Consider the following 26,117-nt stretch of genomic DNA (forward strand, 5'->3'; position numbering starts at 1 on the left):
CCCAGTGCAGACAGCCATAGCTGCTGTAAGGTCACGATTATAATGGCTGTGTCACTTTCTGAAGATAGCATTTTGTAGTCTTTCTATCATCTGTGTGTTCTTAAATTCTCTCTGCTCTGTCTTCCTTGATATTCCTTGAGTCTTAGAGGGAATTAAGGGCTGAGCGCTCAACAGTTACTTATTCTCAGTTCTATCAACAGCCGTTCATTGTAAGTTTCAGTTTTCTTTATAGCTGAATAACATTTCATTGTTACATGTACCACCTTTTATTACACACTCATCTGCTGATAGACATCTAGACTGATTCCACTTCTTAGCACTGTGAATAGAGCACACACATGAACGATCAAGCATCCCTCCACAGTCCCTGTGCTCTGCTTAGTCAAGGTCAGACAGACTGCGGGATCTTGAAGAAAGACACAATGTGCTACCTAGTTTTCTGTCAACTTGACACAAGGTAGAGTCATTAGGAAAGAGTAAACCCCAACTGAGAACCCCCCCCCCCCCCAGCTGATTGGCCTGGGATTGTTTTCTGATTGATGGTTCATGCGGGAGGGCTCAGATCAGTTGAGGTGGTGCCACCCTTGGGCTAGTGGTCCTGGGACCTTTAAGAAAGCAGGCTGAGCAGACAAGGGAGAGCAAGCTAGTAACCAGAACTCCTCCATGGCTTCTTTGTCAGTCACTGCTTCCAAGTGCCTTGAGTTCTTGACCCTCAGCAATGTAGTGTGACCTGAAAGTTGTAAGTTGAAATGAGCCATTTCCACCCCAGGCTGTTTATGGTCATGGTGTTGAATCACAGAAGTTAAAAATCCTAGAACAAAAATTGGAACCAGATCATGGGGTATTGCTGTGGCAGACCTGATGATGTTTTGGGGAAGAATTGCTGTGGTGGTTTGAATAAGAATGGCTGCCATAGGCTCATATATTTGAAAGCTTGGTCATCAGGGAGTGGTGCTGTTTGAGAAGGATTAGGAGGTGTGGCCTTGTTGGAGTAGGCGTGGCCTTGTTGGAGTAGGCGTGGCCTTCTTGGGAGAAGTGTGTCACTGCGGATGGGCTTTGAGGTTTCAAAAGCCCACACTAGGTCGTTTCTCTCTGTCTCTGCCTGTGGATCAGGTTGTAGCTCCCAACCACTTCAGCACCGTGCTTGCCATACTCCCTGCCATGGTGACAATGGACTAAAACTCTGAAACTGTTAGCAAGCCCCCAATTAAAGGTTTTCTTCTGTAAGAGTTGCCTTGGCCATGATGTCTCTCCACAGCAATAGAACAGTGACTTAAGACAATTGTGGAAGGTCTTTGGAGCTTTGTGCTAGAAAAGTTGTGTTCTCAGAGCTCAGTGGTTTGTTCTGTGGGAGCTTGGAAGACATGAATGTTGTGAGTGATGCAGACCGTGGAGGCCTGGCTTGTGAAGTCTCAGAGGGAAGTTTGAGAGCCCCTTTAAAGACTGTTTGGGGGCCATTGGCATTTGAACTTAAGAACTACTAAAGTGAAACCTCTGCTTTACTGGGACAGTTGAAACTGGTCAGCTGGGGATGAAGAATCAGCTGTGACTGAGAAGAGACCTGCATCACGGCAGTGAAATTTCCTGGGGAAGTGTTTCTTCAGGCTCAGCACACAGAAGCTGTGGCCTAGAGGGGCCAAGGCTGTACCTCGTGCTGACAGCTGAACTTGGTAATGTCTACAGGTAGTGCTGCGTGTGGAGGCATTAAGGGGTCATGGAGAACACTGAGGGGTCAGGGAATGCAGTGAGGCTTGATACTGTGTTGCGTGGCTGGAGTCTCCGAAGAGAAGCTGGGAAAGGCCATTAAAGAATGTCAAAGCCCCAGGATTGAGGGGGTCAAGGAGAGGAGTTAAGACTTGGCACATATGGAGTCAGAGTCTGAACAGTCTCCTGGAAAGGTTATAAGTAAAGGTTATTGGTTAAAGGTTAAAAAGGGTGTGGGTGAAGGTGCAGCCCAGCTGCAGAGACTCCAGTATTTTGGAGATGCCACTCCCATGAGACAACCACCAAGGAAAACAGCCGCCGTGAAACGGAACCTGCCTCAGCTTATATGCTGTGTGTGCTGTGGATGGCAGAGTCAGAGAGTGTGCTGTGGGAAGCCTTTCGGAGCCACGAAGATCTTAAGTCTAGAAGTCTGGCCATGCTGGACTGTGGTTTTGATTTGATTATGACTGTGCTTTGGACCTTCCCTCTTGGAGTAAGAAAGTATATAACTTATTTTGATTTTTATGGGAGCCAACAGTTAGGAGACCTTGGATATTTTAGAAAAATTTTAAATTTTAAAGAAACATTGGTTTGGAAAGACTTTGGGATTTTATAGAGGCCTTGGATATTTTAGAGAGGCTTGTATTTTGAAAGAGGCTTTGGATAATTTACAGAGACTGAACTTTTATGGGACTTTTAAAGTTATTTATGTTTTATATTTTGGTATTAATATTAACAGGCCATCTTGGGACAATTGAGAAAGAAAAGGTTCTAGTTGAATAGTGATGTATCTGTGTGTCAAGTTGACAAGGGGTCAATTGTGCTGGCTAGTTTTATGTTAGCTTGGCATAGCTAGAGCCATTTTGGAAACAGGGAATCTCAACTGAGAAAATGACTCAATAGATTGGCCTGTGGACTAGCTTGGGACGCACTTTCTTGATTGATGATTGATGTGGAGAGGGGCCCAGATCACTGTGGGTCATGCCACTCATGGGCTGTTGGTCCTGGGTACTTTAAGAAGGCAGGTTGAACAAACAATAGTGGGTAGGCCTGTAATCAGTATTCCTCCATGGCCTCTCCATCAGTTACTGCCTGCGGGTCCCGCCCTGAGTTCTGCCCTGACTTCCTCAGCAATGGAGCTGTAAGCTGAAAAAAACCATTTCCTTCCCAGGTTGTTTATGGTCATGGTGTTTAATCACAGCAATAAAAACCTTAACTAGGACAGGAGCTTCTTCAGAGAACTCCAGGTCACACCATTGCGTCTCGCTGGCAGCTGCATTGCCTTAATGCCACTTTCTGTTGAGAAATTGTCACAGATGGTATCCATGGACCTTCCGTGGGGGAAGACCAGGTTCCCCGAAAGTTCTTAAAACAGTAGATAGCCAGGAACTGGGTTATAGTATCTGACCTAATGCCCTGGTTTCAATACTGTGATTTATTTTTTGAGGGGGGAGAATTTCTTCAGTTTATTTATTTGAATAATTAAGGTATTTCTAGTCTAAAATGTAGAATAATACATTTTCTTACAGTTTCAGGGTTTGTTGGCAAGTTTTTCTGAACACAGAAGCCAACTCCCTAAAAACCAACCACAAAGCAGGTGCTTACTTGTAACTGTATGCACTTAGAATGTCCTTTTCTTTGAGAGAGAGGTCTCCTTCAGCAGCGGAGGCTGACATGATTTGTGACCCTACTGTTCCATCCTCCTCAGTGCTGGGGTGATAGGTATCTCTAATCACGGCAAGATTTAGATGGTTTTAATGATCAAATGGGCTATTTTTGTTGCTTTAAACGACTTTAGCACCGTCTTTAGTATTTGCATTTTGAGAGCTACAATTCTTTATGGAAGAGTTGCTTTTTAAGTCCCTTTTCTTCCCAGCACCCACCTTCAGTCCTCACACACCTCCATGATCTCATCTCCATGATCTCAACTCTGTAGCTTGCAGTTCCGTCTGTGCCCTTGACAAGCACATTGTCCTGTCCACTTGTTGAAGAAAGTTTGGAAGATTTCTCTGTGAAATTGGAGTATAAGGGCTGGCAGTATAGCTCAGTGGTAGGACACTTGTCCAATTTGCACAAGGACCTGGGTCTAATCACTAGTTCAAATAATTAGGACACAATGTGTGAAGAGGCTGGTGTTTTGATAGTGTGGACAAGAAAATGTAACTTATAACTGAAGGAATGTAACTGCATTTATTTTAGAACTGAAATTAAATGGCCTTGCTGTCATTTAAATAATTATACCTCACTCAGGCATGTCTAATAGAAATATGTAATAAAATGCTCCCCATGGTATTATTTCTCTAATAGTGTAATTTAGCTGAGATTTAAGTGTTTTTTTTTTTTTTTTTTTTTTAACTGTGCTGGCTTTCTCTGTGACCAGTATGTTAACTGTTCTTACCTTTTACTACTTTGTCATTTTTAATTTCACTAAAATTTAATTAAAGCTGATACAGAGGTTGAGAAGAAATTAATATAAAACAGTATAAACAGATTTAAAGTACTCCTTTTATAATTTTTTTCTCCATAGGCACATTGGGTAATGTAGAACATGGGAATCAATATCAGATAAAATTAATGTATGAGCACCATCTTCAGAGGACAGCCTGCAATATGACTTACGGACCCTTTGGTGGTGTAAAAGGTAATTTGCTTTGAATCATGCATATGGTATTTCAAGTGGTAGATGTATACCTTTTTGTCATATTACGATGGAATATTATGTGGTTTGCATTTTAAGGAATTAAGTAAGTACTTTAGTGAAAGTTTTATATTCAGATGCTTAAAATACTTAGAAAGTATACTTTTAACAATGGATATGTTTGATATTCACACAACTTGTATTATTATATGGTTTTTGGGTTTTTTTTCTAAAAATCTGTGGTGATTTGAATGAGAATGGTACTCATAGACTCATATGTTTGAGGGCTTGGTCCATAGCTGGTGGAATTGTTTGGGAAGGATTGTTGGAGGAGGTGTGTCATTTGTGGATCAGCTTTGAGATTTCAAAAGCCTTTTGCTTGTATGTTCGTATGTACATATGTATGTATGTATGTATGTATGTATGTATGTATTTTTGAGGACTGTTCTCACACTGTAGTCCAGGCTGACCTGGATCTCACTGTGTGGGCTGGACTTGCTGTGAACTCATAGTGATCCTCTTATGCACAAAGTCCATGTGCTGGGATCACAAGTGTGTTCCTCATGGCAGTCTTCCTCTGTGTGCCTTCTAATTTCTAGATTACTTATGATACCAAAGAGCATATGAATGCCATGCAAATAGTGATATTGTGCTGATAATTACCAGAGAAAGAGTATGTACATGTTCAGGGCAGAAGCAGTTCTTTCCTGGATGTTTTAATTGTGTCTACTAAAGGGGAAGGCTGGCTCGTCTGGCTTAGGCAGGCTGGCTCCTCCCCCTTTGTATACTTTTTTTTTTTTTTTTTCGAGACAGGGTTTCTCTGTGTAGCTTTGCGCCTTTCCTGGATCTCACTCTGTAGCCCAGGCTGGCCTTGAACTCACAGAGATCCGCCTGGCTCTGCCTCCCGAGTGCTGGGATTAAAGGCGTGCGCCACCACCGCCCGGCGTATACTTCTTTTGCTAAGCATTAAAAGGCTTCCTGCAGTATGTTCATCCAGACCCAGGACTTCAGATTCACCAGGGTGCTGAACAAGAAGGTTCTGATTTGTAACTAATGTTCTTTCACTGCATCGTAACCTTGTTGAAGAGGAGCTAGTGGTATTGGGTTGTGGTGGCAATGTGTGATTTTTGTGGTTGTGTTTACATTATGTGCATGTATCACCTGTAGACTATGTGATTAGCTTTGAGGGTTTTTTTTTTATTCTTTTTTTTTAGTGTGTGTGTGTGTGTGTGTGTGTATGTTTTTGTTATGTGTGTTTATATGCACCACATGCAGGTAGGTGCTTAAGGATGCCAGAGGGTGGCAGATTCCCTAGAACTCGATCGTTGTGAGCTGCCATATGGGGCTGGTAACTGAACTTGGGTCCTTTGTAAGAGCAACAAGTGTGACTCATTGGTTTGGTTCCCAGCATCCACATGGTGGCTCATAATAATCACTGCAGTTCCAGGGAATCTGAAGCCTTTTCTGGCTTCTGCTAGCACCAGGCATAAAAGGGTGCACATACATGCAGGCAAAACACTTACACACATGAAATAAATCTGTAAATCAATCTAACACTAAAGCAACAAAGGTTCTTTACCACTGAGCTATCTCTCTAGCCCCCAAAGTTTCGCATAATGAAAGTAATAAGAAACCAAACACTTAACAGGCTATATAATTACTTACCTGAGTAGCGGGAATGTTGGGGCTGCTCGATGAGGATGCGCTAAATGAGAAGAGGAGAGGAAGAGCTCAGATTTGAGTGAGAGGGGAGCTGTCAGTAAAATGCCTCCTCCCACCTTACTTCTCTTTTCAAATTGATGGCCACACTTTAAAAATGCCTGACATCTTCGAGGGTCCTCATCTCCCTTGCCTACTCTTAGCATGTTGCTAAGTTCTATGGATCTAGTTGGGTGTGGTGGCTCATGCCTTTACTCTTGGTACTTAGGAAGCTGAGGCAGAGGGATTGCTATGAATTCAAGACTAGCCTAGGTTAGATAGCTTGGGATAAGAGTGTGGTCCTGTTCAAAACAAACAAACAAACAAACAAACAAACAGTGAAACAAAATTACTCTACATCTGGAGTCCAAACAGTTATGATCTGAGAAGAAAAGTGCTTTGGCCCCTTAAAGTAGTTGTTTTTGTAGCATTGCTGTAGTTCAGGTTATGTACCACGTGCTATAGAGATTGAATTGGACTTTTTATTTATCATCAGACCAAGTTAACATAACTAAAATAAACATATTCTTTGCTTCTGTGCAATGCTTTTAGTGGATTTCTTAATGGACTTCCAGAGTGATGTGATGGGGTTCAGAATTTTATTCTAAAATGCAGGTCCATGGGGCTGGGCATGTGGCTCGTTGAGATTAGCATTTATGAGGCCTGGGCATTCTCCTCAGCACCAAAACAAACAAACGAGCCAACAACCCCCTACCCACCCCCACCCCACACACTGATGGACACTGTTGAGGCAGATCGCCTTGAAGTCCCACCCCACAGGTCACGTGACTCTCATGTGAGAGATGGGCTTCCTATGCCAAGTAGAGGGATCTCTCTGAATTCAGCTGTCAGGGGAGACGTTAACAGGAAGCCATGCTGAGCGCCTCCTGCTGTGACGACTCTCAGCTCAGACCCAGGTGTCCTGTCACACTTCTCTGTGACAACCCACTTCTTCATCCAACGCGGGCTAAAAATTAACAGGTAAAGTTATTGTTGGGGTTTTCCTGGTTCTCCTTTGGGGGGCCCGCCACCCAGCTCCCAAATAAATTACACATGGAGGCTTATTCTTACTTATGAATGCCCGGCCTTAGCTTGGCTTAATTTCTTGCCAGCTTTCCCTAACTTAAATTATCACAACTACCTTTTTCTTCTGGGCCTTTCCTGTTCTCTTACTTCTATAAATCTTAGTCTTACTCCATGACTTGCTGTGTAGCTGCTGGCTGGCTCCTGGAGTCCTCCTCCTTCTCTCTGGCTGCTCCATCTCCAATCTACCTCTCCCAGATTTTCTCCCTCTATATAACTCTCTGCCTGCCAGCCCCGCCTATCCTTCCTCCTGCCTTGCTATTGGCTGTTCAGATCTTTATTAAACCGTCAGGTGTTTCAGACAGGCACAGTAACACAGCTTCACAGAGTTAAACAAATGCAACATAAATAAAAGTAACACACCTTAAAATATTCTACTACATAAATTTATCCTTCTGGTCTTCATTTACTCACGAAGGCCCTCAGGCCATGTAAAACTGTTATTTTTTTTACATGCTTTTCTTCTGTGAAGCTGTCTTTGGTTGAAGGACCTCAGCTTTAAAACTAAGATGAGTGAAGAGGCATTTTCTTCCCTATGAATAAGTGTGATTAGCTGAAAACAAGGCCTCACCTGGAACTTATGTGACCCTGTCCTTCTCTTACTTCCTAAATTGTGACTCACATTTAAAAAGTGACTTTCAAAAAATGTGAGAGGTCATTCTGACATACTTTACTTTTCTTTGGTTGAGAATAAAACATTTTGCAATTTGAAACAGAGGAGATGGAGGCAGGAGAGTCAGGAGTTGCAGGTCAGCTTTGAGAATCAAAGGCTAGCCTGGGCTAGACAAGACCCTGTCATAAAACAAAACTCTGCCTGAGGGAATGTCGGTGGTATGCTTGCAGCCCCGTGTTCAGTCCCCAACACTGGAAAAAAGGTTTGCCAGAATGTGGGAATTATGAAGTCTGGAGGTTGTGAAATGGTTTTTTCTTGATTATGAAATAAGCAGGTAGAATGTATAGAACATGGGAGGAGAAAATGAGTCACTCCCAAGCTGTGTTCATTTGGAAGGAATCCCTTTCCAAGCTTGACGTCTCCAGTGTGATTAACCTGCACGTCTCTCTCTTTTGTTTGTATGTTTTGCTTTTTTGGAGACAAGGTCTCCTCCTATAGACCAGGCTGGAACTGGCAAGAACTGGCTGGAACTGGCTGAGTAGTTGGGGCTGGCTCAGGATCCTCCTGGCGCATGCAGGAAGCACTTAAGAGTTAGTCATTCTTTTAACTTGAATGTTACTTAGAATTAACCAGACAATGCAAAGAAAATTCAGGGTTTTAGAAATGGGATCAAGAGAAAATCCCTGGTGCTGATTTAGACTAGGTGAGACGAGACCGTGCATCACAACGAGGTACCACTAGATGGCAGGCCTAGACAATTTTGTGTGCTGCTTGGGCCTGCCTCTGATCAAGAGGAGGTGTTCAGCCCCAAGTGGTGGCCCTCTAGTCCTGGCACTGCCGAGGTGGAGGCAGGAGGATGAGGAGTTGCAGGCCATGGAATGAAGCTTGCCTCAGAAAACAAAATAAAATAACAAAAGTCAGAAGTAAGGGCATTTTATCCTGAAATCGCTAGCTTTGACTAAAAATGAGTATTCAAGTTACAAAGAAGTGTTTTCTTTCTTTCTTTCTTTTTTTTTTTTGTTTTGTTTTTAATTTTCTGGAGCTGAGGACTGAACCCAGGGCCTTGTGCTTGCTAGACAAGTGCTCTACCACTGAGCTAAATCCCCAACCCCAAGAAGTGTTTTCTAAAGCAAAATTATTAGGTAATATCTGATAGACTGTAATATGGGAATTCTTCCTAGCTGTACACCTGGAATTTTAATTTGCATTTGAATCATAAGACCATGGTGAATGCAGGTTCTGAGTCTTATTATTCTGAAGCTTGACCTAAGATCTGGGTTTCTGACAGTGTTTCTGATGATGCTAAATTGTGGGCACCGAGGCACACTGCATCCCTACCCCACCAGCCCTATTATAGGCACAGAAGCACACTGCATCCCCACCCCACCAGCCCTATTGTAGGCACAGAGACACACTGCATCCCCACCCACCAGCCCTATTATAGGCACAGAAGCACACTGCATCCCCACCCCACCAGCCCTTACTCCAGTTTCTCAGTGCTTTGCAGTTGGAAAATTTGCTCAAGACTTGCTTTACTGATAGAGGAGTCAGTCTAACCCAGGCTTTGGTATTAAGAAGCTTGTGGGATTACCTATGCCAATGCGCTCCCTCTCTGGGCTGCTGTTCTATTTAGAATGACTTTCTTATCAGAAAGGACTACAGTTTGGTTTGGCCAAACTTAAGTATGTAATTTGAAAACTGTTATTGCATTTATGTGTGTCTGAAAGAGCAAAGGCCAGAGTGAGAGGGAAGGGGCGGGAAGGAAGAGAAAATGGACCATGGTGGACGTGTGACAGTCAGAAGAAAACCTGAGGGGCCAGTGCTCTCCCACCACATGGGTCCTGAGGATTTAACTCAGGCAGGCAGGCAGGCAGGGAGGCGGGGCCCTCACCACACAGTGACTTGGTGACAGTTTAGCCATGAACTCCTGTCCTTCAGAACTACAGTAAGTAAGTGGCAGTTCTTTGTGAATCACCTAGACACAGGTACTTTGTTACAGTAGCACAGAGAGAATAAGATGTAGTTCTGTATCAGGAAAGCTCGTTTACAAGCAAGCATCATTTACAGGAAGTAGTCCACGTCATTTACAGGAAGTAGATCAGAAGGGAACCTGCAGGGCATAGCAAGATCAGGCAGGGTGTCGGGAAGGTCGCCCTGCGGCCACACAAGGTTCTGTGCAGGACCTGACACACCACCCCAAAGACCCCCACCATGTGCATTTCAGCATGGCTTTCCCAGGATACAAACGTGTGTGTGTGTGTGTGTGTGTGTGTGTGTGTGTGTGTGTGTGTGTTTGTGTGTATTATGTTGTTATATGGCTTCTGTGTGCTTTCTTGCCATATTAAAGGAAATCCAAGTTTTAACTTCTAGTATAAGATTTGATAGGAAAAAATGTATACAGTAATTAAAATATTTAGTGTCACAGTTTTCAAGTAGCTTTTGGTAAATTAAAATAAGTTTCAGTGTTTTCTATTTCCTCATAAGTGCATCTACTTTCAACTGACAACAAACAGACATACAACTAACTACAAAGCTTTTCTTTAAAAAAGATTTTTTTTTTTTTTTTTTTTTTTTTTTTTTTTTTTTTAAGAGCTGGAGAGATGGTCCAGCCATCAAGAGCTTAGGTTGGCCGTCTCTTTCTGGGCTTATCTGCTTCAGAGCTGGTGGAGTTTTGCTCCAGTCAGATGGGCTTCTTTCCTTTCTTGACATACTGTTTGGAGTTCTGATTATTGTCCATTGCCTCTGCTTGTCACCTGTCTGTGGGCAGTCAGGAGGGATGGAAAGAGAGAGGTTGTTTGAAGTTGTGATAGCCTGACCAGAGGACCTGGCATTAGTTCTCTCGGCCACAGTTTTGTTCAGTGTTTTTTTTTTTTTGTCCCCCCCACCCACACCAGACAGGGTTTCTCTGTGTAGCCCTGGCTCTGTAGACTAGTCTGGCCTTGAACTCACAGCTGTCGCCTGCCTGCCTTTGCCTCCCAAGTGCTTGGATAAAAGGTGTGCACCACCACCGCCCTGCTTATTCAGTGTCTTGAATCTTGTACTACTGGATAGTGTGCATTTTACACCACATGGGTGGTCGGTATGCTGAACTCACCTACTAGGATGAGGTGGCATTCACAAAACCAGTGGCCTGCTAGCTGTATCTTGGAAGGAAGGGGACATGGTCTCAGATTTTGGAGCGTTTTGTAAGAATTTTCTCTAGCTTTCCTGGCATTATCCCCATTTCTTCCTTTATCCATTTGACTGTATTCCAGAAAAAGCTGGTTCCACCCAACTGCCCACTTTTCTTTTGTCCCTGTGAGTGCTGCTTCCTGTGGCAGCCCAGCCTCCCCTCTGGCAATCTTCTCATATACATCAGTTACTGCGGGTTTGGTCTAGCTGCTATGTTTATTTCTTTTTAGAGTTGATCTTCTTTCTTACTGTTTCATTTTGTAAACAATAGGAAAATGGTAACATCTTTGTTTTTCTTGTCTGACAAGGAGTGTTGTAAAGGAGATCTTTTGGTGTGGGGCCTTTCCATTTCCCCACACCGTCCAATCCACCTCTAGATCCAACTTCCTCTAAATTTGGGGATTTTAGAAACACTTTTGTACTCTGTTGCTCACTACCTCACCACTTCTAGAGAAGCGTGGAGTTTGGAGACATTGGCTTCACAAAGTGCAACCTGGAGCCTCACTCTTATCTGTTGATGGTGAGATACACATTATTGTTGAAAAGGTTTTTTGATGCTAATCCCAATGATGAATTTGAAGAAATGGTTATACCTCATAAAGTTATTTAGTTCAGTTAAGTTGGAATGATTCTGGTAGACTCTTGGAGAGGTTATCTTTTATTTCTATTGTGTGAGTTATTTGCTAGTATAGAGTAATGCCATTATCTGAATATCTTTTCCAGAGTGTTCTTGGATTTTCATTCGTGTGTGTTGATGTAGTCATATTGTTCCTTTCCTGTACAACTTATTCTCTTTCTTTGTGTGTATGTTTGTAAAAGCATGAGGGTGTGTGCATGCGTGCATGGAGCTCAGACACCAGGAGTCTATGTTACATGTCTTCCTCAGTTTCTCTCTGAGAAACTTCCTTTCTAAGATGAGGTCTCCCACTGAACTTGGAGATCACTGATCCAGTGAGGTTGGCTGGCCAGTGAGTTCCAGGGATCCCACTCTTTACCTCCCCAGTGCTGGGATTACAGGTGCATTGTTGCACGAATCCTAAATGGTCTTACAATAAACACCTGGAGCTAGATATTGGGGTAAATGCTGAAGGATCAGAGAGACAAAGGAACAAGCCACTAGAGAAACTTCTCACCACTATGGAATCCTCAGGTTGAAAGGGAGGTGAGATCCTGTCTCCACGAATCCTCAGACTGAATGCCTCCGAGTCTTCAGCCAAAAGGGCCTAATTCCTGTCTCCTCCCGCCTTATATTCCTTTCTCTGCCCAGCCCTATCACTTCCTGTTTCAACCTTCCTAGTGCTAGGAATAAAGGTGTGTGATCCCAAGTGCTGGAATTAAAGATGTGAGCCACCACTGCCTGGCTCTGTTTCTGTTTCAGACTAGATTAATCTTGTGTAGCCCAGTTTGGCCTTGAACTCACAGAAATCCAGATGGATCTGTGCCTCTACCTCTGCCTCCTGAGTGCTGGGTCAGCCACTGCCTGACCTCTGTGGCTAACTCTGTGGTTAGCTCTGTCCTCTGCTCTTCAGGCAAGCTTTATTTCCTAGATTACAAATGTCACCACAGTGCATACCACCGTACTTGGCTTGTCTTGGGCACTGAGGATCCAAGCCCAGGTCTCCATACTTTGTGGCAAGCCCTCTACCAACTGAGTCATCTCTCTGGCACCTATTCTGTTTCTCACAACCTCACTGCTATATGGAGTTTTTATGTTCGCTGGAGTTTGATTTTGACCAGGAAGTTTTATATTTACTAATGGTGAAGACTATCTGGAAAGATAACTGCTGTCATATCTCCTTTATGTTGTGATACTGCATTAAGCTTGTCAACTATCATTTTGCAGAATGCCAAACCAGAGGTGAGAGGGTGATGTTCTTGCTGCATGTCATAGAGATGTGAGATTGTCAGAGTTAGACAATCCGAAAGCCACACCTTTCCTAATTTCTCACCCATTCTCTTGCTTTGCTAATTACAGAGAAGGTCAGCAGAGACTCCAAGAGAGGAAGGAGAGGGAGATTTTTTTTCCACACTGGCAGAGCCCATGTCTTGTCTATTACTGTTTATGTAGTGTCAAGCAGTTATTGGCACGTAGTAGGTGCTAAATAAGTACCATTAAAAGATTTAGCCAAAATAGCCATGTGGTTGGGCAAGGCTGATATGTTAGACTTCTTAGTGCTGTAACCAATACCTGAGAACAACAACTTAAAGGAAGACAGTGTTTGGCTCACAGTTTTAGAGGTTTCACTCCATGCTGGCTGACTCCATTGCTGTGCCAATGAGAGGATGAGGTGGTTGTGTAGCATGGTGAGGAGCATGTGGAAGAGCAAACAGTTCAATTCATGGAGGGCAGGAAGCAGAGAGGGACACAGGAAGGTCTGCCCCAGGTAACCTGTTTCCTATAACTAGTTCCCATCTCCTGAACTTTCAACCATCTCCCAAGATACTGTGAGCACCTGGGGACCAAGCCTTCAATACACAGTCCTGTGGGAGACATTTCATACTTGAGCGCATCAGTAGGTGTGCACATTAGGCTTTGGGGGTAGTTTTAAGAACAGATAACATTGTGCCATCAATCTAGGCACCTTTTGAAGTTCATTTTTGTTTTCAGTAGACATGTCAACTTGACACAAGCTGGAGTCATTGGTGAAGAGGGACTCTGAGTTGGAAAACTGTCCCCAGCAGGTCCTCCCTTAGGCAAGGCAGTGGTGCCTTTTCTTGATTGGTGATTGGTGTGGTAGGGCCCAGCCCATTGTGGGTGATGGGTCCTGGGGTGCTATGAAAAAGCAGTAAGAGCAGCCAAGGGAGTAAGCCAGTAAGTAGTCTTCCCCCATGGCCTCTGGATCAGTTCCTGGCTTCCACCATCCTGCCCTATTTGAGTTCCTGCCCATAAGCTGTAGGACGAAATAAACCCTTTCCTCCTCCAGTTGCTTTTGGTCATGGTGTTTTATTACAGCAATAGAGACCCTGACTAAGACACATGTGAACGGCTACCACAGTGTACAAGTCAGGGTAGACACAGCGCCCCTACTGATGAAGTGGGGGTGGCTACCAGGCCTCCTGAGTTATCTGTACTCAAAACTGTTTTCCGTTATTCCAGCTGCAGCACTCACACAAGTCAAGCTTGGCAAGAGAAACAGGTTTGTGTCTCCTCCTTCTGTACATTCTTTATCCTTTCATCATTAACTTTAGTGTGTAATATGACATTCAAACTGCTGAGTATCTGTTATAAACTTCATGGATCAAAATAGTTTTGACTTTAAACAACTATCTAAATTCTGTAATATTTAATATGAGGTACTTCACTTCTGAACACACTTTCCTGGAGACAAGATCTCATAGTGTAGGCTGATCTTACATTCTCTATTGAGGCCAAGGGTGACCTTGAACTCTCAGTCTTCCTGATGTCTTTCGTGTACTGGGATTATAGGCATACACTAGCTACCATGCAATGCTGGAGATTTGAACCTAGAACATTATGTTTTTTTCAGGACAGGGTTTCTCTGTGTAACAGTCATAACTGTCCTGGAACTCACTCTGTAGACCAGGCTGGCCTGGAACTCACAGAGATCCGCCTGCCTCTGCTTCCCAAGTGCTGGGATTAAAGGCGTGCACCATCACCACCAGGCTAGTGCATTGTTTTAGGCCAGTGCTCAATCAACTAAAGTATATATTCCCAACTCCAACCTCCTTTTTTGAGATAGTGTCTCACCTACTCTCAAACTTGTGATCCTCCTGTCTCAGAAGACTGAATGCTGGGATTACAGATGTGCCCCAGCCTTGCTGTTGGTTTCTTGATACTACCTTCCCTGTATGTGGTGTGGAAGATCATTTCCTTTAATTCCTTCAGTATTCTACATTGATTTTTTTTTTTTTAAGTCAAATGGAACCTAAGAAAGGTAGACTTCATCAAGGAACTATAATGCCACAGTGCAGACATAATGTGGCGTGGTGTGGATTAGAGAGGTGTGGCGGCACACTAGTCCTCAGCTGTGACTAAGGTAGAAAGAACATACTATACAAAGTTCCAGTATGTTTGAAGTATAATTGTCAGTAAAGGAAGTGAACATAATTTTACCATTGATATATGTGAGCATAGTGGAATATTTTTCAAATAATAAAATGACTTCTATAAACTTGTATAGGATTATATTGTCACATAAATAAAATTCGTGAAGTCTTTGGAATAAAAGATCCGCCAAAGAAAATAGTGAATTGAAGGATAAGGCAAACTCAAATAACTCCACATTGTCTAAAGTGGAGGCGTTTTTTTTTCATCTGCCAAGGGCACATATTAGCGGCCACATGTGGTTCTAGAGAGGCTGCTCCCAGAGCCAGCTGGAGTCTTTGATTGCTATCCAGAGAGTGAACTGATAGGCTCTGCTGGGGCGAAGGAACAGCCGGAACTCAGCTTTGTGTCTTCTGTGAGGGTGTCACTGCTAATAAAAGATTAATGCTGTTTTCCTCCTAGGGAATCCATGGATGTTTGGATAGCCCTTGCTTCACCAGGGAGCCATGCGGCCCCCTTTTCTAACACGTGGTTGAAATGTCAGAGGCTAAGGTTAGAGAAGACTGTTGTCAGTGGCTTCTGTTCCCGCCTAAGCATGGATGTGTAGGTGTCGTAAACATCGGAGAATTCCTCATTTGTCTTAAGCTCCTTTATGAGTCCACAGTGAGAAATCAGATCAAGGGTTAACTCTCATCCTGCGCTGGATTTTATCATGTATACAACATTTATAAAATCTGTGGTCCAAGGCCCATAAAATAATATACTTTTAAATACCATAAATAATGTAACTTTCAAATGACATTGTCTTGTGTATTGTACTGAGTAAAACGTGTAGTTCTTGAGGGTTCTAAAGACAACCCCATGGAGTCTGCAATTTAAGAGACACGATTATTTCAAGTTGTTACTTTTGAGGAAGGTGAATACTGATTTCTTTATACCTTTTTGCTTGCTATTCCTAACGACAAGGGAGGGTAAATGATGATTTGAAACTTGTTGGGCTGTTTGAAGAACACCACCACAAATCCCAACTTGTTTCTGGCGGCTGAATGTGATGATAGGAAAGTCTTGTCAGCATTGTCATTGACAGGGACGGTTGATGTGTGGCCCTAGGTGGGTGTGGCGTATACATACATCCCAGCTGTTTGGAAGACAGAAGACCTTGGCAATTTATAGAAACCTTGTCTTTTTTTTTCTTTAAAATGGTAGTTTCTTTCTTTCTTTCTTTCTTTCTTTCCTTCCTTCCTTCCTTCCTCCCTCCCTTCCTTCCTTCCTTCCTTCCTCCCTCCCTCCCTCCCTCTCTTCCTTCCTTCTTTCTTTTCTTCCTGAGATAGGGTTTCACTCTGTATTAGTCACTGTTCTATTGCTGTGAAGAGACATCATGACCAAGGCAACTCTTAGAAGAGAAAGCATTGAATTGGGGGCTGGCTTACACTTTCGGAGGCGTAGTCCATGATTGTCATGGCGAGGAGTACGACAGCACACGTGGAGCTGGAGAAGTAGCTGAGCTACATCCTGATCCATAAGTAGAAAGAGAAGAGACGTGGGCTTTTGAAACCTCAAAGCCCTCCCCCAGTGACACACCTCCCCTAACAAGGCCACATCTCCTAATCCTCAAATAGTGCCATTTTCTGTTGACTAAGCATTCAAATATATGAGCTATGGGGGAGCATTCTTGTTCAAACCACCTCATGCTATATATCTCAGGTTGGCCTAGAACTCAATATGTAGGCTGACCTTGAACTCATGGTGATCCTTCTGTCTCCTTCTCCCAAGTGACAGGATTATAAATGTGTGCCACCAAGCCAAAGTGGTAGTTTTGGTAGGATTTGGTTATTTTAAATCTATACATTTTTTTTAGATTTATTTATTTTATGTATGAGGACTCTATCTGCATATGTATGTGTATATGACATATATATGACTTTATGCCAGAAGAGGGCATCAGATCCCGGTGTAGATGGTTGTGAGCCACCATGTGGGTGCTGGGAATTGAACTCAGGACCTCTGGAAGAGCAGCCAGTTCTCTTAACCGCTGAGCCACCTCTCCAGCCCCCACACATGTGTTTTATCACATTATTTTTTTGAATTGGGAAAGCTATCTGATTCAGATGACATTGTGATATGCAGAGTTCCAACAAGCTGGCATATACCCCGAATCCCCAGTACTCAGGCTGACACGGAAGGATCATGGGTTTGAGGTCAGCGTGCTACATAGTGAGACTCTGCCAAGACAGAGACAGGGAAGGAAGAAAGAAAGGAGGAAAGGAAGAAGGGAAGAGGGAAGATGACTGGAAGGAAGAGAGAAGACAGCAGGAAGGAAAAGCAAGGGGAAAGAGAGAAAAGAGAAACAAATGTTCAGTAGTGGTCTGGGGATGTGGATCAGTGGAAGAGCCCTGGCGTGGCGCGTCTGAGCCCTGGCTCAGTTCTCATCACTTCAGGACCTAAGTGTCCTGAAGAAAGGATATGCAAATATAAAAATTAAGATTATCTTAGGACTTAGAATTATTTCTGATTTTTTTGGCAACTATGAATAAGGCTACTGTAGATATCTCAGTTTTGATCCTTATTACCACAGTAAAGTATTACCCAAATATTAAGACTAAAATTCTAGTATTAGTAGGCATTCTTTATGTGGAAGAATGGTATTATACTTGTTTAGTTTTTATACTTTCAAAACACAAATACATGCTTATTCTATTACTTCTGGCTAATTTGCAATTTCAGAAATGGTAAGCTTGGTATATTAAATAAGTCTTGTATATTGTCTTAATATTTGAATTTTTTTTTTTTTTTACCTAAGTTAAAAATGAGTTCACAGTGGAGAGGTGGCCCTGTGAGTAAAAGGCTTGCTGTGCGAGCATCAGTGTCTGAGTTCGTATCCCCAGAACCCAGGAAAGTAAAGTATAGTGGTGTGGGTCTGTGTTCCCTTGCTCGTGAGATGGAGACAGGAGATCCTTAGAAGCCAGTGGGCCAGCAAGCCTGGCGTTCACAGTTGTGAGCAGTGAAGAGAGACCCTGGCCCGAGCAAGATGGAAGGTCAGGATTGACACTGAGGCTTCCTTTGATCTCCACACTCTTCCTCCCCCACCCCATCACATACAGACACACATGCACGCACACACACATGCACACACTAAGCTTTTAAGTCAGTATTTCCAGATTTTGGCTAAAATGAGATAGTGTTTAATATGGAAACAATAACAGAGGTATTCCTAAATCTAATTTGGAAAGTTACATTCATGATGTTAGGGGACTGTGAACATAGTCTGTGAGTGGAAAATTAAGATTTCATATGGCTGTTTGCAGCTGCTTGATCAAGTCCTAATATAGATCATTGTTCTAAAGATGACATTTGGAGAAAGTTTTGGAAGGCAGAAGAAAATCAACAGTTTCTAAAGTAGTACAAACTGGTTTTAATAATCCGTCATGTTTCATTTACTGAAAGAAATACATAACAAGAAAAGGAAAAAAGAACAAAACAGTTAAGATGAAAAGCTCCATGGAGCAGAGAGTCTAGGGAGATGGCTAAAAAGAAACTCACTTTTTTGCTTTTTCCTCGACAATCTGTCTGAATTCGTTTCACTCTCATTATATACCTAGCCCCGAGGCACAGCGTGGAGTCTTATAACAAAGAGGGTGTTATGAGGAGGCCTCTTTTCAACAATAAAGCCTAACATATGTGTAAATCTTGCAACCTTGTAACAGGAAACTTTATAATAAGGGAGGACTGTGCTGAGCTTTTCCACAATTTTGGAAGAATGAATTTTATTAGGTGTTAGACAAAGAAATTATCAACTGAGTTTTATGCTGCAAGGCCGAGAGATTTGTTGTGACTGTTTCAGACCTTGGCAGCGGTTTTATGTGGTCCAGGTATATTAGGAACAGGGCCTTGCACGATCAATATGTCCACTGTCGCTGGTGCTCATAAGAACATGATGTTTAACTTTTGCCTCTCCATGAAAAGTTATTCCAAACTCAGTTACTCTGTGGTTTTTCTCAGCAGTATTAGGCTGTTCCTGATTGATCAACACATAATATAGTTTGGGACTCAGTCAATGGTTCTTTTCTTTCTGAAGGATGGTGACAAATTCTTTTGAAACTTAGGAAATTGGCTCCATCATTCACCTTTGCTTCTTTCTTTGCTTTTCCCACCCAGCCCCCTGAGGACCATGTTGTCTTCTTGTCAGTGTGTAGAATAGATCATCTGTGAGAAGCCAGTGCTTATTAACTGTATTGGATTAAGTGTAAGTGGTTGGTAGGCGTTTGGGTAATGGTCTGCTCAGTTAACGAAGATGCTAAAATGAAGGTGCTCCAATGTGCCTGAGATGTCGTTCCTGTAAATTTCCCCTGGTTTCAAGATGATCTGGCAATAGTTCTGTTTGTCTGGGTTTTAAAGGCCAATATATCATGGCAGAGTCTGAGGATGTATATAGTACTCACTGTAGGAGAGTTGGGTGTGCTGTATCTCGCAGTTACTGAAGCAAGTTAGAAGTGTGGCAGCAAGTCCTCTCCCCGTGGCTTTTTAGTATAAGAATATATTGCCTAGTCGATCTCCTCCTTTCCTACTTGAGAATTCTATATACCACACACATTCATGTATGATTTTAGTGATGGAAGGGAGTTTAAGGACACCCTCTAATATGGTTTATTCTACTGCAGGGCTGAAACTTCTAGGAGATGAGATATTAGATGGAGAAAGATATTATTAATATAATGATATCAGCAAGATACTCTGTTATACTCTTTCTTTCCTTCTCCTCTCTTTCTTTCACTTCTTGCTTTTTTTTCTACCTCTCTCCATTTTTATCCTCTCTCTACTTTTGTCCGCATGGTCTTGTTATGTAGCCCAGGCTTGTCTTGAACTCGTGACCTTCCTACTTCAGCCTGATCAGATATACTTTGCCACATCTAGCATTAACTTTATTATTTTTTCCTCATGGTTGACTCCTTAACTCTAAATAATATCATGGCATAGTTTTTGATCCATCATATGTAGAGTTTGTCTCTTGATATAACAAGAGATATAATGGTGTGTGTGTGTGTGTGTGTGTGTGTGTGTGTGTGTGTGTGTGTGTGTATGTATGTATGTGTATGTGTTTTGTATGTGTGAGTGTGGGGACACATGTACCGTGATGTTCCTGTAGAGGTAAGAGGACAGCTTTTGGGGGTCAGCTGTCTCCTACTGTGGGCTCTAGGAATTGAACTCAGATCGTCAGATTTCAACCAGCACCTTTACCTACTGAGCCATCGCAAATACCCTCTGATACTTAATCTTGATTGATACCTTATTAGACTGATAAAGACCACGTTAGTAAAGCCCACTTCTGGGTGTGTCTGTGAGGATCTTTCCAGGGATGATTAAGTAAGGAAGGAAGTCTCACCTTGGATGTGGGTGCCACCAGTCAGTATGTTGGGTACCAGGTTGGACCCAAAGGGAAAGGAGAGAAGGCCCACTGCACAGCTCTCTGTTCCTGGCTTCCGTGCTGCAGTTGACCTCACACTGTAACCTCTGAAACCATGGGTTCAAACTCTTCCCTTCTCCATTTCAATGTTTTCTCAGGCACCTGTCACAGGGCCTCAAGTTTGACTGACAACTGTTAAAGTGTACACCTAGTTTGTTCTTTAAAACTTAGAATTGGCTTCTGTTATTGTCAATTTTAGAGCATTTTCACTCCCCACAAAAAACTCTGTACTCATTAATGGTAACTATATTTCCCTCTAAGTTGTCTAGTCCTAGGCAAGCACTAGTCCATTTTATGTCTTGTGGATTTATATACTTTCAACAGTTGATATAAGTAGATAATAACACAGTATAGCATGTTTTAGAACTTCATCTCTTTTTATTTCATAGTAGTATTCATGTATGTGGATATTCACATTGCATCCATCCATCCATCCATCCATCCATCCATCCATCCATCCACTCATTAGTTAATGAACAGTTTACTTTCTTCACCTTTTGACTATTGTGAACAATGCAGGATCTCATTGTGTAACCCATGCTGGCCTGGAATTTTTTTTGCGGCCCAAAGCTGGCTTTGAAAAAAAAAATTGGACTACTATTATTATACTACTAAAATTTATAGATGGCAGCATAATGTAGTATTGTCAGAATGACTGATACATAGTTAATGAACCAGGATATGGTATTTGGAAGGAGATCAGTCTACATATTATGAAATGATTTTTGACATAATGCTTAAATAATTAAATATGTGACTGATAACTTTATCAATAAAAGTAAGGTAATTATGTTTATTTGAAAACAAATGAATCTCCACCCCTACCTGGTATGATACATAAAAATGATCATGAAATGTAGCACGAATCTTAAAAGTTCTTATTAATAAAATCAAACCTGGTGCCATTTATTGGGGTGAATGCTGGAAGATCAGAGAAGCAGAACAAGCCACAGCCACCTCACCTTGCCAGTTCCTCATCTGATCCTGTTTCCTCAGACTGGAAGCCTCTGAGTCCTCGTCCAAAATGAATCTCAGCTGAACTGCTGCTCAAAAGCCTAAAAGCTTAAACCACCTAGTTCCTGGTTTTCACGCCTTATATACCTTTCTGCTTTCTGCCATCACTTCCTGGGATTAAAGGCATGAGTCACCATGCCTGGCTGTTTCCAGTATGGCTTTGAACTCAGAGAGATCTGGATGGATCTCTGCCTCCCAAGTGATAGGATTAAAGGTGTGTGTGCCACCATTTTCTGGCCTCTATGTCTATCTAGTGGCTGTTCTGTCCTCTGACCCCCAGGTAACTTTATTAGAGTGCACGATATATTGGGGAATACAATATCACCACAATGAAATAGATCATAGAGCTTAATGTAAAAGCTAACATTATAGAATTTACAGAATAAAGAAAATCTCTGTGGCTTTGGGATATGCAGAGATTTCTTGGGACATAATAAAACATTAATTATAAAAGAAAACAATAAATTAGCAAAATTGAAACTTTCTGGTTTTCAAATGACAACTGTTAAGATCAAAAGGCAAGTCTCAGGCAAGGAGGAAATATTCACAATGCACTTAGTTAAGTGTGTGTCCCTGTGTGGGTGTGCACATGTGGCTGTGAGTGTAGTACCTACAGAGTCCAGCAGAGGGTATTGCATCTGTGGGAGCTGGAGTTACCGGTGACTAAGTTGCTAGCTGTAGGTGCTGGCAATCTAACTTGGGTCCTCTGCAAAACCCATGCATCTTAACCTCTGAGCTGTTCCTCCAGCATTTATAATGAGTTTTTCTAACTCAATAACAAGAAAACAGACTGCTCAAATTTTTAAAGATGGATGTATCTTAGAGTTACAATTGCTGTGACCAAAAGCAACTTGGGGAGGAAAGGGTTTATTTGCCTTACTTATCTTGAATCATAGTCCACCGAGGGCAACCCAGGCAGGAACTCAAACCAGGTAGATACCTGGAGGCTGGAGCTGATGCACAGGCCATGGAAGGTGCTGCTTACTGACTTGCTCAGCCTGTGTTCTTATAGTGCCAAGGACCTCTAGCCCTGGGTGGCCTCACCCACAATAGCTGTGACTTCCCACATTAATCACTAAATAAGAAAATACCCTACAGGTTTTCCTACAGCCCAATCTTATGGAGGCATTTTCTCAATTGAGGTTCCCTGCTCTCAGATGACTTTAGCCTGTTTCAAGTTGACATAAAAACTACCCAGGACACATGGACAAATATTTGCTACCCTCTTTTGAATATGTGGCCTAACAGATACAGGAAAAGATGCTCAGCATCATTGTACTTCAGGGAAATTAAATTTTTAATTTAAAACCAGCTGAGATACTTCCATATGCACAGCAGAAAAGCTAAAATGGAAGAGTAAAATACCTAGTTCGTTACCACTGACCATGAAGTTGTGATGGTTTGATGTTGTGTTCTTGTGTGGAAAGCCCAGGGTGTTTCCCACACTTCTCAGACTGTCTAGATCGCTGTTCTTCCCTGTGGATCTTGCCAGAGGCTTTTCAAGGTGGCCGTAGAGTGGGCCATTCTCTAGGCAGGATCTCTATTCTTAAGGGTGCTATCTTTCTCCACGGTGTTTACAAGGTGGTAATGAGGTCTTCGCTTCAGCTGGGCCAGACCTTTAAAATTATCCAGTGCTGTGTGAGCTCACGTATCCATTCTCAGCACTCTAGTGGCGTGTGCTCAGCTCGATGCCCACTCTTTTTCTTTCTAGTGGCGTGTGCTCAGCTCGATGCCCACTCTTTTTCTTTCATGGCTCCCTCATGCATTCTCAGCCTCATAAAGGAAGAGCCAGGCGGGGGGCACGTCTTTTAAATCATGTGTAGATGGCAGCACCTTGCTTTTGAATGTAAGAGTGCAGCTTTGATTATTTTATATTCTGGAACCTTAGTGAAATCTCTCAAGCAGAAAAGCAGATTTAACTGTTACACAATGGAATGTATGGTGATGGTTTGGTTTATTCTGATGCATAGAATTATGGAAAATTCTTGATTTTACATAGGAGTGGATTAGAGACTCTGATCATACACCTTTCTTTCATCTAATTTGGATATACAGGCAGAAGCATACCCCCACACCTATTCTCAATCTTGAAATCAATAACTGGAATTATGGTGCATTTTTAAGGTTGTTTATGTTTTATGTGTGTGTGCATGCATGAATGTATGTGCACCACCTTTGTCCAGGTGCCCGTGGAGGCCGGAAAAGGACATTGGATCCCATGGAGCCATAGTTACAGGTGGTTGTGAGTTGTGTGATGTGGGTGCTGGAAACTGAACCCATGTCCTTGGTAAGAGCTGTTAACTGAGCCATCATCTCTCCAGCCTGGTTTTGAGAAAGGTCCTCACTGGATCAGCCTCAGTGTTGCCATGTCACCAGGCTTGCCTTGAACTTATGATCCTCTTGCCTCAGCTTCTGGGGGTGCTGGCAATTATTAGAATGAAAAAAAAAATCAACATTAAGGAATTTTAGAATATACAGGGCTACTTAGATGCTTGTTTTCATTAGATATACTTGCTAAATTTGCTTTTGCAAAGGCCATTGCTGTGAGAAAGTTAGCTGTGAGGTAATGAGAATATGCTTGATGCTTTTCTTTCAGGAAACTTGTTGGAATGATTAAATTTGCTGTCACTACTCTAAAATCAATGATAATTAGCATCTCCTGTATGAGTTGGTTACTTGTTAATTTGCATAGGTTCACACTTTTTGTTAATTGTTTGGCAGTGATATGGCTGTCCTTCCTTGTGGTTAGAAACATATTAGCAAGCGTGGTGGTTTGAATAGGAGTGACTCCCATAGACTCATGTGTTTTAATGCTTGGCCCATAGGGACTGGTACTATTAGAGGGTGTGGCCTTACTGGAAGAAGTATGTCACTGTGGGTGCAGGCTTTGAGTCTCATATGCTCAAGCTATGCCCAATGTGAACATAGTCTCTTTCTGCTGCCTGTGGATCAAGATGTAGAACTCTCAGCTACCTCTCTAGCACCATATCTGCCTGTGTGCCACCATGTCCCACCGTGATGATAATGGACTGTAAGCCACCCCAATTAAATGTTTTCCTTTATAAGAGTTGCTGTGGTCATGGTGTCCCTTCACAGCAATAGAAACACTAAAACAGAGACCTAGAAGGCTCTGTGACAACTTCTGCCTTCCTACTCCACCCAGCCCACAAAAACAGTCTAGACAGGAAGCCATTGAAGATAATTTTTATTGTGATTGTAGGGGGAGTGTGGAGGCCCACAGAGGCTATCTAGTGAGACCTTACTCAATGTCAGAGAATCTGAGCTTGCTTTACCCAGCAGGGCTGTGTAAGGAGATGATTTGGCCATGGGCATGTTTATCAGATGTTTGGAAGGGTCTCCACTTGGCTGTATGGTGTGCTTTGATCTTTCAAGGGGGAAGTTTTTTACCTCTCCCTTGGCATATTATAAAAAGCCCTTTTGAATAAACCTAGAGGCTGGTGGGTATTGACCCAGGTCCTCCCAGAGCTCTCCTGTGTCTCTGTCTTTCTCCTCGTCATCTAGGTCTATCTTTCTATTTAATATTTCCTAATTCCTCTCTCCTCCACCCAAGAACCCTTTGATAGGTGGGAACAGGTCAGAGCTGGTCTCCTACAGACTCACACAAGGGAGTCATCAGAGAGGCTTCACCCAGCAACTGATGGAAACAGATGCGGAGACCCACGGTCAAAGATTTGGTGAATCTCGGAGAATCCTGGGGAAAAGGGGGAGGAAGGATTGTAGGACCCAGTGGTGTCAAGGGCACCATGGGAAAACCCACAGAACCAACTAACCTGGGCTCATAGGGGCTCACAGAGACTGAACCAGCAACCAGGGAGCCAGGATGGGACTGACTTAGGCCCTCTGCAAATATGTTACAGTTGTGGGTCTTCATGTGAAACTACTAACCGTGAGAGCAGGGGCTGTCTCTGACTGTATTGCCAGCTTTGGGGACCCTTTCCTCTACTGGATTGCTTCATCCAGCCTTAATAATTACTTAATAATAACTGCAACTTGATATACCATGGCTGATATCCATGGGAGGCCCACCTGTATCTGAAGAGAAACAGTGGGAGAGGAGTGGATGGGGTGGCGGGGATAGGAGAAGAGGTGGAGGAGGAACTGGGAAGAGGAGATGGAGGGGAAACTTTGATTGTGATGTTAAAGCAAAAAATAAATAAACAAAAAAATTGTGATAAAAATGTTGAAATGTAGTTATTCACAGTTGATGCTAGTGGTCTTGTGGATAGGGAAGGACTCAGTTTTCTTTAAGGGGCTGGCCACTGGGAATTTGATTATGCTCCAGTGAGTATATGGGCAACACAAATTGGACTTGGTATATATTTTTTCTTTTTCTTTTTTTTTTCTTATTTTTTAGTGGGGAGGTCCCAAGGGTGAAGATGTAGACCTAGGAGGACTGGGAAGTGAGTGTAATCAGGGTGCATTATGTGAAATTCCCAAATAATCAATAAAATTATTATGTTGGAAAAACAAAGTAACATGTTAGGTGTTTAGGTGGAAGCCCTGCCAGCCCCATATACCCAAGGAGTCTGGGATGATTAGGTGGAAGCCCCACTTCTCTCTCTCCCTAGACCCCACCCCTAAGAAAGCCTGCCAAGAGTCAGCCCCTCCTTGGGGCTGCTCAAGACCATGCCTACAGGCTACTAAAGACCTGTTCTCCATACCTGACATGTGCTCTTGTGTTCTCTCCCCTGGCTTCCCAAGAACCACC

The 26,117-nt window shown here is 42.8% G+C and overlaps 1 protein-coding gene across 5 annotated transcripts in view; it reads left to right on the forward strand.

The window, feature by feature from the left end:
* Bbs9 (Bardet-Biedl syndrome 9) overlaps positions 1-26,117 on the forward strand; it is a 453,439-nt gene that overhangs the window by 37,474 nt on the left and 389,848 nt on the right. For all 5 annotated transcript variants that reach the window (XM_052754897.1, XM_052754886.1, XM_052754921.1 and 2 more), the window contains one exon: positions 4,232-4,345. In XM_052754897.1, coding sequence (XP_052610857.1) covers positions 4,232-4,345 — 114 coding nt within the window. The remainder of the gene's footprint in view (positions 1-4,231; positions 4,346-26,117) is intronic.

The sequence above is a fragment of the Peromyscus californicus genome, unplaced genomic scaffold (genome assembly GCF_007827085.1).
Source record: "Peromyscus californicus insignis strain IS unplaced genomic scaffold, ASM782708v3 Scaffold_11__1_contigs__length_118956290, whole genome shotgun sequence".
NCBI classification, from domain to species: Eukaryota; Metazoa; Chordata; class Mammalia; order Rodentia; family Cricetidae; genus Peromyscus; species Peromyscus californicus.